Raw genomic sequence first — 12,442 nt, forward strand, 5'->3', positions numbered from 1 at the left:
CTGACCTGGGTTGCTAGAATCCAAATATGTACAAAATGTTGTCTCTGTCCCTAAAGAACAAGTAGTCTGAAGGGAGAGCAGATATGCAGGAAGTTAAATATAATAAAATGCAATTGTTTTTATATGTCTATATAAAGTGCTATGGTGCTACACATGAAAAAAAATACTATTTTTTCCAGTAAGATAATAATTTTTTTCTTCTCACTAATTAACAATAGAATCAGATATAGAAATAAACACTACTTTAAAGTTTTTTTATTAGAAAGTTTATTGCATTAATCTATAAACTCATTTAGTGATATAAATGACAACATAAGCTAATACTGACCAAAGTTTACCATATTTGGAAAATAGAGATATTTTCACACCAAAAGCATTTTTTTTGTTTGCTATAATCAAGAAAATTCTTATGTATTTGGATTTTTCTCTTTTTAAAAATATATGTTGCAGTTGTTCATATCAAAAGGAAGTCTGGACTAAATACTGAATGAAAATAAGCAGACTCAGGGTTAGGATGCCACTAATAGGAGGACTCAAAAAGGCCAGTTTGCTGAACTGTACATCTTTAATTAAGAAATAAGCCGTCATCCACAACATGTGACTCATATTTGTACATCTATATACACTTTCCAGACGTAAAGCCTTTAAGATAAAAATATCAATTAAATACTTAGTTTGAATAATAAAGATGTTACCTGAAGATAGAAAATTTGTTATTTTAAAAAACATGACCTTAAAATGCAATTTTTATGACTTCATCTTATTTTAAGTCGTAACTGGACTTCTGATATCGACATGAATTAGTAGTGTTATATTCCTATGCAACTTTTTCAATATTTATGGTTTAAAAATCCCCAATAATTGTCAAGTACTGCTGTGGCTCTGTGGCGACCACATTTTCATAAAGTGGTCTGCATTTCTTACAAACACAGTGGTTGTGCTAATGGAATTGGTTGGGGCAGGTTATAACTATTTTATAAAATTCCTAAAATTGGCAAATATAATTTACCATAGAGGTAATGCTAAACACATTAAACTCTCTTTTAGCCTAATGACTGTAGCATGTGAGAGGAATTTATATCAAGCATTGTAAATAATTATTAAATACTCCTTACATATAATTAACTATAAATAACATATTATCCATATTAAAACAAGCACATAAGCTATGTTGGGCCACTTTTGTTGTATTTATATATAAGTACAAATAGTCTATAAATTTTCTGACATAGCATGCTCAAGGGAAAGAATGGCTTTTCCTTGGTACTGCCAAACTCATTTACTGCTCTGGCCACTGTAGGATATAAGGAAAAATTAATTTTATGGTCCCAAATGAATGAGTTCAAAGGTCATGAGAATAGATTCCCTGTGTATGAAGAATGACATCACCATTAAATTACATTTGGTATATCTGGAAGAGTCCAAAAGGTGTCAATTTCAGAGGGAAAAAAAACTTGCCAGGTCCTTTTGCCCTTTAATTTTCATTCTGACAAAAATATTTCTCTCTTTACCCGAATCTATATCAAAATATCTAGGAGGTTCTGTCTTGTCAGCTAGACCTCTCCAAATACACCATGTAGTCTTACGATGTCCAAAATGCTATGGGGGTTCTGATGTTTGAAAAAATCTCAAATGAACTATAGTGAGCAAGACTCACCTCTGATACAAATGTGGTTTCAGGACAGCAGCAATCCTGAGCCATTGATCTGCCAGAAAGAACACCCAGGGAGGAATGGCAGTGGCCCTTTGCAGTATACATCTGTCACCTGGGCTTTCTGCATAAGATGCTGTTGTCTTGTACATGAAGCTTTTAGGGTTTTCTCTTTTTTAACAGTGTAATGAGAAAAGAAGTTATTGTCTTTAAAATTATGTATAGGGAGTAATGGAGAAACTCAAATGTATTATGGAGCAGTGAAGAGATGATGGTTAAAGAAGAAGAAAATGATTTTTTTCTTACCAGAAAGGACATTTCCTGGCTATTGACCCACAACAGTCTCAATGAGATGCCTACCCCCTAGAGCCAAGGGTCGACCAAAGGTCAACTGTTGGAATGAATCAATTGTTTCTAAGGTGTGTTCTGGGTAATTCCATATTTCCTTGAATTCATTTTGAGATTCTCTACAAGAAACAGCCAACAAAAGAGTGAATGCTCTAGGTTTGTTTGTTCTATTATATCCCTGACCAAACTATCATCACAGGTGCAGGTGTGTGACATGAAATCACAGGATCCCCTAACTTGATGGCTGGCAGGGACAATGCCTTATGTCTACTACTGGCAGAATGGGTGCACAATACATATGTGTCAATTGACTCGCTGAGATACCATATAGGTTTTCATGTCCTTAAAGATTCATAGCCACTGTTTCCTCTCATAAGGTTGCTCCTCACGCAGCTTTTCAGACCTTCCACTGGCTCAGGTAGATCAAAGAGAAACCGACTTTCTTGCATCATGTTGGCATTCTCTGGAGACAACTCTCTTGAATTGAAAAATGTTAGTGCGTGACAGGTATGCACAGGACAAGCATCTATTCTGGTTTGCTTGGGACAGTCCATATTTAAGCCCATTGTAGGTTAAATATTAATAATGCCCTCATTTACGCTCATAGTGTCCCAATCTGGATGATCAGCTGTGTGATCATCCCAGTGAAGGTCTTCAGTAAGACCAGTCTGTGGTACTTGTTCAATAAACCAACAGCTCCTCGTTTCCCTTGCCCCTGGTTTAACCAATACTCAGAACCCACAGACCAAAAGGAGCTCCATTTTGGAATATTTAGCAGCTTCTCTATTTCAATTATAAGCCATTCACCTATGGTGACTTTACCATTTTAGTAATGATCAATTTTAATAGAGTTGATTTGTATATTTTCATCTCCTCCTTCCAAAAGTAAAAAAGGACGCTGCATTTTTATCAAGCAAGAAGATAAGTGGCAATAATACAAGAAACAATGAACATAATATAATTTTTTTCATTAACAATCCAAGCACTACAAAACATAGAATATACAACTTAAAAATGGAAATACAAATTAATGAAAAATGGGGTACACGTCATATTAGCAATGCAAAAGACCAGCTTAAGCATAGTTTCTCTAAATCAACAATTAATAAAAGGAAAGTGCCCTTTTCTCAAATATGCACAAAAATATTCCGGTCACTTCTGGGGAAAAATGAATCAAAACCTTCTGCTAATTCTATATTACAGCATGTGTTACTAATGGTTTACAAAACCGAAGCATCTTCTTACACTTAAAATTTACAGCCTTTTCCAATCATTACACACTCATTCAATCCAGTCTGTCAAAAATAAAACAATTTCATTTCTACATTTATGAAATAATTATTGATATGTTATGGACCTTAAGTGGTAAATATGTACAATGGGGACAGCGATCAGAATGATGTCATGGATCAAAGTGGGCCAAGGGTCAAAGACGACTAACCTCTGCTGGCCACACCTGGATACTGATTCCTGAAATAATTCTACTATTTCTAAAATAACTCTAATTTTTCATTTCTTCATCCTAAAAAAAGGTCTAAAGTTTCCATATTTAAATGTGCTAACCAATTCTAGAGTCTATCCAAAGTCTCTGCAGGTATGCCACTCGACAGAACACTTCTTCCTGGGTTCGTATTATCCCTATAATTCTGAGATCCGCTGAAAAAAATACACATAAGGACTCGATAATAGGCCCCTTTTCTTCTACATGTTTAGTGATTCACACTAGATTTTATGATAAACTGCACAATCCTCGGTACAGCTCTGCAATGCAAATGAGAAAGAAAATATTTAAATTTTAATTGTTCAAGCAGTAATACCAATGGCCACCGCACCCCATGACTCCCTCCCGAGGACCTCAGAAAGTCCACGCTTTTAGCCTGGATCTTATAGGAAGTCGTGCTTCACGGGTGCAGTTCTATGAGTAAGAAGACGAGGAAGTCACATTGGTATCTCCTTCCAAGCCACCTGTACAAGAGGGACCTATGGTCAGTCAGCCTCAGCTTTGAGCTTTCTGGTTCACGTCCAACAGTTGCCTACCAAGTAGATTAACATTCACCTAAGGTGGCAAACTTGACGCTGGAGAAGAACCGAATTGCAATTCTGGAAACTGTTCCAGCGGCTACCGGGCAGTCCTTTGGTGTCATTCACTGCTGCTGCTGCTGCCACTGCCACCATCCTCTCGCTTTGGGGAGGATGAACTGTCTCGGACTGGCAGCAGGTCATAATGGCAAGGGATGTGACTGTTCTTTGGGAGGTCGTATGGATCCTGGGTGAGATGCCCATTATTGCTGAATATTCCTTGGACAACACTCACTGTAGGTTCTGTGACAACCAGGGACATATGAATTTATCAGCAATGGAAAACTTTAAAAAGAATAGAATATGGCATTTCTTGCAAATCTCAAACATACAAGAGGAGCCCTTATAAAAATATAAGGAAATATTAAGAAGTGAAGGATGGTTTTATAATCACATAGAGGTGGCTACTCTACAATTGTTAGACCAGCTGATGCACACCATGGTGTTCTGAACAAAAAGGTGACCATAGGGTTGGAATGAAGACATCCAAGGACTCTACAGAAACCCTGGAAGTGAATCCTTGTCTGAAAAGTGCTTTGGAAATAATCTAGTCCAAACCCTTTACCCCATAGGTGAGAAGACTGAGGTCCTTCCAGGTTAACTCAGTTTATGGAAATACTTAAGTTCACTTTAAGACGCAGGACCCAGGCTAGCAGCTGTGTTCCTGTGTTAAAGTGGTGGGTTTACAGGATCATTCAAAGGAGGATTGCAACTGACTTTTCAAAAATAAATTTAGGTCACTACACCTTCCATTTTTAAAAAGCTGTCTTAATTCTTTCAGAATAGTAATTTATCTTTTCAGTGACATGTGTATGGCATAAATTAATTACTAGTGATTAGAGTTAAATTAGCCACTTCGGGGTCACCTGGGTGGCTCAGTGGTTGAGCGTCTGCCTTTGGCTTAGGTCGTGACCCTGGGGTCCTCGGATCGAGTCCCACATCGGGCTCCCTACAGGGAGCCTGCTTCTCCCTCTGCCTATGTCTCTGCCTCTCTCTGTCTCTCATGAATAAACAAATAAAATATTTTAAAAAATTAGCCACTTCATTTACAATAGAGAATTTTTTAAAGTTGAAATCGCCAACATTGAGAGATAGAAAGAAAAATTAAAATACATACTACTCTACCTAACCAGTGACAGCTCTGATGTGTTTTAACTTTCCCCAAATGGTATTTGCAAGGGGCAATCAAAACCACTCTAACTTTAAACTGAATTCTTATTAATTTCCATCCCATTCATATCCAAGAATATGAGCAATATATCAGACAAATTTAAAGTAAAATGTTTCCATCCTGCTAAAAGCATTATATTTAATCTAATGAATATACAACCAGGAAGTGGAACCACCTGTTTCATCCCCTTGAACCATCTGTTTTGGCTAACTCGACACAATAGCTAATACGATACATACGCTATTCCACAGGTGCACTCAAAGAGTCACTATGGTTACGAAACAGAAGATGGACGACCAGGTGAGAGATAGGGAAATTTTACTTTAAATTTTCTAAACGGGGGATCCCTGGGTGGCGCAGCGGTTTGGCGCCTGCCTTTGGCCCAGGGCGCGATCCTGGAGACCCGGGATCGAATCCCACGTCAGGCTCCCAGTGCATGGAGCCTGCTTCTCTCTCTGCCTCCCTCTCTCTCTCTCTCTCTCTCTCTGTGACTATCATAAATAAATAAATTTTCTAAACGGTATTTTCCATTAAACATTTATTTGACACCAATTAATATGGTCACTGAAAACACAGGTCTCACTGAAAATATGGATCATTGTCTTCAGTGATGTTTATATGAACTGTTATTGTACTCTCAAAGACTTTAAAACTGTTCCCCCCCCCCCAAATTCCCATATTAGGTTATTTCTTTGGTTAGGGGAACTCACCAACTTCATAGACATTCTTGTTGGCTGAAGTTGAGTTATTGATCTCTGCATAGGGGGAATCTCTCCGTGCTGGTGACTTCATCTCCACATAGCCACACTCTGAGTTTTTGGGGATAAGTACAGGCGGGTCTTTAATAGTGGCATATGGGTTTTCAGAACTGCTTAAGGAGCAGTTACTTGAATTATATTCAGAATTCTTTCCCAAATCTGTAGAGAGATGGGGGAGAAAAGCAAACGCTATTAATTTTTTTTCTTGTTAATACTTTACTTGGACAGGTTACTTCCTTTTCTTTGTAGCTAATTTTCTATAGTTATATATATGGACAACAACATCATATATTTTCTACTTATTTTAGAGATAATCTGATGTAAAATTACCATCTATAAAGTAATCTTAGCTCCTCTCTCAGGTGAGTATCAAGGTAAACATTGTAGAGTTGATTTCATTTTTATTTCATTTCACACTCAATTCCATTCTAATTTACTAATAATCTCTGAATTCTCAACATTTTCGACCAGGAAATCATCTGTCGATGCCCCTGGGAGCACAAGAAAGTTCTATCATCATGGTAAGGGAGGCATTGGTGATGTCAGACTTCCTTGTAAAACCTCAAGACTGGGCACATGAAGTTATTCATGTAACAATGCTGAGCTCTAGTTTTTCCTGCCAATTCCTTTTCTTGCATCTCCTTCTCCCTGTAAATCAGATATATCTTCTCAAAGAAATATGAGTGTCTTCCAGCAAACTGAAACCTTTGTTCCCCCACACCTATGATCTAACACAATGCACCTATGGTCATGCTCTTGACCTTAGTCAAACGTGTTTGTATATTTGGTGGACTAATTAACCATACCAACAGCTCCACATTTTCTTTACACCGCTATTATTGCTTGTTTAGCAAATTATTTTGGTCCCTGAAAAAAAAATTTTTTAATTATGATTTGATAGATGTATTTCTTCTTTAAATTTATACCATACCTTTCAAGGATTTTCCCATATAACTTCTATCAAGTCCAAAAGCTCCTGTGATAAAGAAGAAAAAAAAATCCCCAGTTAGATCTGGAAAGAAGAGAAAACCCAAATAATATTCCAAGGTTATGGAGGAGGATGGTGTGGGCATCCATTATCTCCTCACTGCAACAAATAACCAAGGCTGCTCCTTTTCAAATCTTTGCACCAGATCACTCATGCTTGATGTCTTCAGCGCTTAGAATTAAAAAAAAAAAAATATATATATATATATATATATATATATATGTATATATATATATATCATTCTGATCATTCTCTTGCTCATTTACAGTGACTTTGGGAAAGGCTGATCAGTACATGTAGAAAATAAGACATGGGTGAATTGGTACACTTGATTCAAGGTTGCACCATGAAAGAGGCACAGCCGGACTAGAATTGAGACAAAGGACTTGGATTTCCTCACTCATTCACTGCATGACTTTGGGCAAGATGTTCAACTCTCTCTGCATCAATTTTCTTATCTCTAAAATGAGGAAAACAAAACGTGCCTTCCAAACTTTACAGGGTTGTTGTGATCATTAAATGAACTAGAGCACCTGAAAAGGCATTGTAAACTCAGAGGCGCCATATAAATGAATGGTGTTTCAGTGACTGTAACAGTGAATGGTCCTACGACCCCCAGCTCCAGTCTACATGCAAGCATTCCAAGTCCTCTTCAATGATCTCTTAAAGAAAAGTTATAGACTTACGTTAGAATAAGAGAGTAAAGTAATGACTTACGGCGAACATTCAAATAAGTATGAGAATGTAAGGAGACAATCCCCTGCCACTGGGCATGTGTCCTTAGAATGAAAGTAGACTCAAGTTCTGATGTCCTGGGGGACACACTTTTGTAGAGAAAAAGGAAGCATCCCCTAAAGGGAGAGGATATGTCTAATATCATTCATTGTAGGACAGGAAATGGAATGTCCTCCTCTCTCAGAGAATGTTTTCCCCTCTCTTGGGTCTGGGTTGTGAAGTCTAGCCAATCTCCCAGCTGATGGGAAAGATGTCCAGTTGTGCAGGGCGGGCAAGATAAGGATGAATAGTAAATTAGCCTAACCAAAGGGAGGTCTGGCCTTTGCCCTTAGTTACTGGGGGGTGATCTCTAGGTCCTTGAAATATCCCACCCAGTAACAGTGTTTTTGTTTACCTGGAGCTCCACTGAATAGTCTATGAAAGTGATTTATGGAAGGGGGTTTGGGCCACTTAGTGTCAGCTTCATTTCCAGAGGGACCAGTTGAAAGGTCAGCCACCTGGGTGGTCAACCATGTTGACCTAATCAAACTCTCATTAAAAACTCTAGACACCGGGAATCCCTGGGTAGCTCAGCAGTTTAGCACCTGCCTTTGGCCCAGGGCGTGATCCTGGAGACCCAAGATCAAGTCCCACATCAGGCTCCTGGCCTGGAGCCTGCTTCTCCCTCTGCCTGTGTCTCTGCCTCATTCTCTCTCTCTCTCTCTCTCTCTCTCTCTCTTTCATAAATGAATAAATAAAATCTTAAAAAAAAAAAAAAACTCTAGACACCAAGGCTGAAGTGAGCTTCCTTGGCTGGTAATACTTCATGCATATTGTCATCTACTGTAGCCAGGACAAGTTAGCACTTTCCATGATTCCACTGGGAAAGGACAACTGGAAGTTTCTGACTTTGAACTGTCCTTGACTCTACCCACTGTGTCTCCTCCTTTGGCTGATTTTAATCTGTATCCTTTGGCTGTGATAAACTGTAACCATGAGTATAACTCCTTAAAGTACATTCTGTGAGTCACTCTAACAAATTATGGATTGTGAGGGTGGTCTTAGGGATTCTCACACTTTGTAAAGGGACCGCATGAGGATAGGCAGGGCCTGTGGCATCTGAGAGCTCCCTATTAAGGAACTCTGTCTTTGCTACTCTGCCAGATTCACTTAGCTGTCTCCAAACTATAGCAAAGTCTTACTAAATGTCCATCTTGGTCTTAGTTATGCGATCGATAACATTCTCCAAGAGGCTAAGGGGAGGAGCAACATGAGGTGGAGAGTAAATTAAGGAACAAGAGGGGCGCTATGATACCAGCATCCCTGCCAGGTTCTCTCTGGGTGCTGTTTTAATGAGGGAGTAGCCGGGGTTCTTCAGATAATCCCCCGTACGTTCCACTCTCTGGATAGATACTTTCAAATGCTTGGCTTAATCTAATTCATAACATGAACCACCACACGATCACTATCTATGTCACAGATGAACAGATCAGCCTCAAGAGGGTGATCAGCCCAGGGCCATATAACAGAACCAGGAATCAATCTCAGGGCTTTTGTGTCAGGTTCAGGGCTCCTTCAGACAACGTCAGCACAGCATTTCCATCATTTAAAACACCTACATATTTCATCATCCACAGTGTGCCTTACCCTGTCCTTTGTAAGGCAAGACTTTTTCTGTGCAAAAACTGTAGAGGGCCATTAAATGAAGAATTTCTCTGGGATGGGAACACATGAAGGAGACTCAGAATTTGTGATGATGATTTTACATTCTCAACAATCAGGCCTGGAGGTCTTAGAAGAAAAGCAGGGAAGTTCATATGTGACCACTGCAGTGACTGTGTTCTAGAGTCTCCAGACCAAGTGTAGCAGGTAAACATGGAATAAGAGAACTTTTCTCTCATTAGTGCCAGGTACGTACTTTATTAACATCAATTCATGCATTTCTTGAGCGACATTATTCACGTAATGTAGACTTAAAAAAATTTTCTCTGATGTTAAATGATTTGACCAATGAGTATACTGTGAATCTGGTATATAAATGACTATGTTCAGAAATATACAGCTATTTGATAATGTTGATATAGAGTGCAGACAAAAGTTAAGAATTTGTATTCATTTTCCTACTTTAACATTTGCATTTTTATAGTAATAGGGGATTCCAGAGCCCTTACGGATTGGTTCCTTCCTCTGGCTCAGGTGATTTGGCATATGTAGTATTCACAGAAAAAGCAGGGGAGGAATGGTTGGAATATGAACTTTGAGACCTGGCTTTAACCTCTTCCTTCCACGAAATCCTGGGCAATAGAGTTAATTTCTCTGTGCTTCCCAGTTTATTCCTCTATAAAACAAGATTCACAGAAGGGCCCGCCCTTCTGTAGGGTTGTCAGATTCAGTGAGTAAAACAAAGTAAGGCACAGCCCGGGTGGCTCAGAGGTTTAGCGCTGCCTTCAGCCCAGGGCCTGATCCTGGAGACCTGGGATTGAATCCCACGTCAGGTTCCCTGCCTACTTCTCCCTCTGCCTGTGTCTCTGCCTCTTTCTCTCTCTCTCTCTCTGTCTTTCATGAATAAATTAACAAACAAACAAACAAAAACAAAGTAAGGACGGTGCAATTTGAATTTCAGAGAAACAACAGATAATTTTTAGGGTAAGTATGCCCCATGCAACTTTTGGGATATATTTATACTAAAAAAATTTGTTGTTTCTCTGAAATTCAAATTTAACTGGGCTTCCCGGTCACCCCATCATCAAATAGATACAAATGAAAGGGTTTGCTACCCATAAGGTAATGCACACATTTGTTATGGCATCATCAAGCTCCTCCCTGAAATTTGGCAACTGCTTGGCAATGGCACAGTTCACTCAGTGGGGTATCACACCAGGTCTTTAAGGGTGGTCCAGGAGGCCCCACCCCCTTTTCAGGAAGGGTACGAGATCAAAACTATTCTCATAATAACACAATGACATTATTTGCTGATTTCACTTTTGTTCTCACTCAAGTGCGTGGTGGTTTTCCAAGAGCTGCACCACTGATTAAATGGGGGAAGCAGATATGAAACTTGATCTTCTCTGAAGCCAGATATTAAAAAGACCTAAAACAGTGCCATTCTTCTCACTAATTTGTTTTTGTTTTAGAAAGTGTAGTTATCTATTCTTTTTTTTAAAATATTTTAAAAATTTATTCATGAGAGACACGGAGAGACAGATACAGGCAGAGGGAGAAGCAGCCTCCCTGTGGGGAGTCCAATGTGGGACTCCATCCCAGGATCCTGGGATCACGACCTGAGCAAAATGTAGACACTCAACCACTGGGCCACCCAGGTGCCCCATATAGTTATTTTTTCACAAAAAAGTGTTTTATATTATCATGAAACTAGACTACTGTTATTATAAACAAAGCAATAAATAATTATTTTAAATAGTCTCAGTTTTAACTTGTAACATAGTGAGCATCAACAGATATAACCCATATTGAAAGAAGCTCTTCAGCATTCTTGATTACTTTCACTGGGATCCAGTCAGGAGGGAGGGATTGATCTCAGACTGGATGGGACTGTGTCATACTGGGGGGAAGGGGGTGTTGGAAGCGGGGAATGAAGGGTGGAATCCACGTTTTAAGGTTTGTACGTTTGGCGGTGGAAAGTGGAAAAGGCTCCTCTCTTTTTGTTGAGGTTCTGATCCAAAATGTTCCAGAAACACTGACCTACTATGTTCCTGTTGATATCTTTATTTCTTCACCTAAAGGGGAAAGGAGCCTCAAGTATGGGTGCTCCTTATTAAAAGAGAGCAAAAAGTAACACATTTCCTGGTACCACCCAGACAAGATTCAAATCCCAGCTCTACCATTTAATAGGCTTTGAGACTTCTCAAGTGACTTGACCTCTTTGTAACTCAGTTTCTCAACTGTAAAATGGACATAATGGTGACAATAACAGTACCTACTTAGAGTACTTGTGAGAATAATCTAATTTAATGTATGTAGAGTTAGAATGGGAGCTACCAGTAGGCAGAGATTCATGTGTCCCATTATCAATTCCTGGTACACACTAGGACCTTATTAAATGTTTGTGGGATGAATAAAGTGCCTAAGACAGTAATAAGCCCCATACAGGCATTATGTAAAATTCTATCATTCTGTTTTTTTGATGCATATTTCTAAAAGATTGCTTTGGCATATCATAAATCTATGACTATCCAAGGTGACTAAAAGATAAAGGAAGTTGTTGAGGATGGATATTGGGAGAACTTGCCAAGCTCATTAAGGTAGCCGCCATGTTTCCAGTCTGCTGGCAATGTTCCCGTGCAGTCTGCCACTGGGCCTCTCTTCCCAGGATTCACATTTTTCAGATTCACAAACAGCTGATTGTTCTTTGACTGTTAAAAATAGAGACCATAAAAGATGTAAAGAGAGAATACCACGTGGCACAGCACAATGTTGTCAATGTGGGGAAAGCATGTCCATGGCATGGATCAAAAGCTGGTGCTTCAATGAGGTGGTCCAGAGGGGCAGAGGTGACAACTGGTTGGGTCTTAGAGGGCAGCAGGAGTACACGTGCATTGGCCCAAACTATTCCCCTCCTGCCTCAAATTCTTCATTTCACTTAGTCACTCTGTGCACATTAGACTTTACTTGAGTTAATGTATGTGGAACTTTGAATGGAAAAGTTAAATTCTTGGTTTGGGCTCTCCTGTCAAACACTATAATTTTTTCTGAGTCACCAGTGACTCTGGGCC

At 39.1% G+C, this 12,442-nt stretch overlaps 1 protein-coding gene across 1 annotated transcript in view; it reads right to left on the reverse strand.

Moving 5' to 3' along the window:
* Positions 1-287: 287 nt before the first annotated feature.
* Positions 288-12,442, reverse strand: part of MEGF10 (multiple EGF like domains 10) — a 170,255-nt gene continuing 158,100 nt past the window's right edge. The window contains exons 22-25 of the mRNA XM_041764746.1: positions 11,959-12,082; positions 6,939-6,983; positions 5,960-6,166; positions 288-4,321 (exon numbers count right to left, since the gene is read on the reverse strand). Coding sequence (XP_041620680.1) covers positions 4,140-4,321; positions 5,960-6,166; positions 6,939-6,983; positions 11,959-12,082 — 558 coding nt within the window. The 3' untranslated portion in view covers positions 288-4,139. The remainder of the gene's footprint in view (positions 4,322-5,959; positions 6,167-6,938; positions 6,984-11,958; positions 12,083-12,442) is intronic.

This window comes from Vulpes lagopus, chromosome 7, assembly GCF_018345385.1.
Source record: "Vulpes lagopus strain Blue_001 chromosome 7, ASM1834538v1, whole genome shotgun sequence".
NCBI lineage: Eukaryota > Metazoa > Chordata > Mammalia > Carnivora > Canidae > Vulpes > Vulpes lagopus.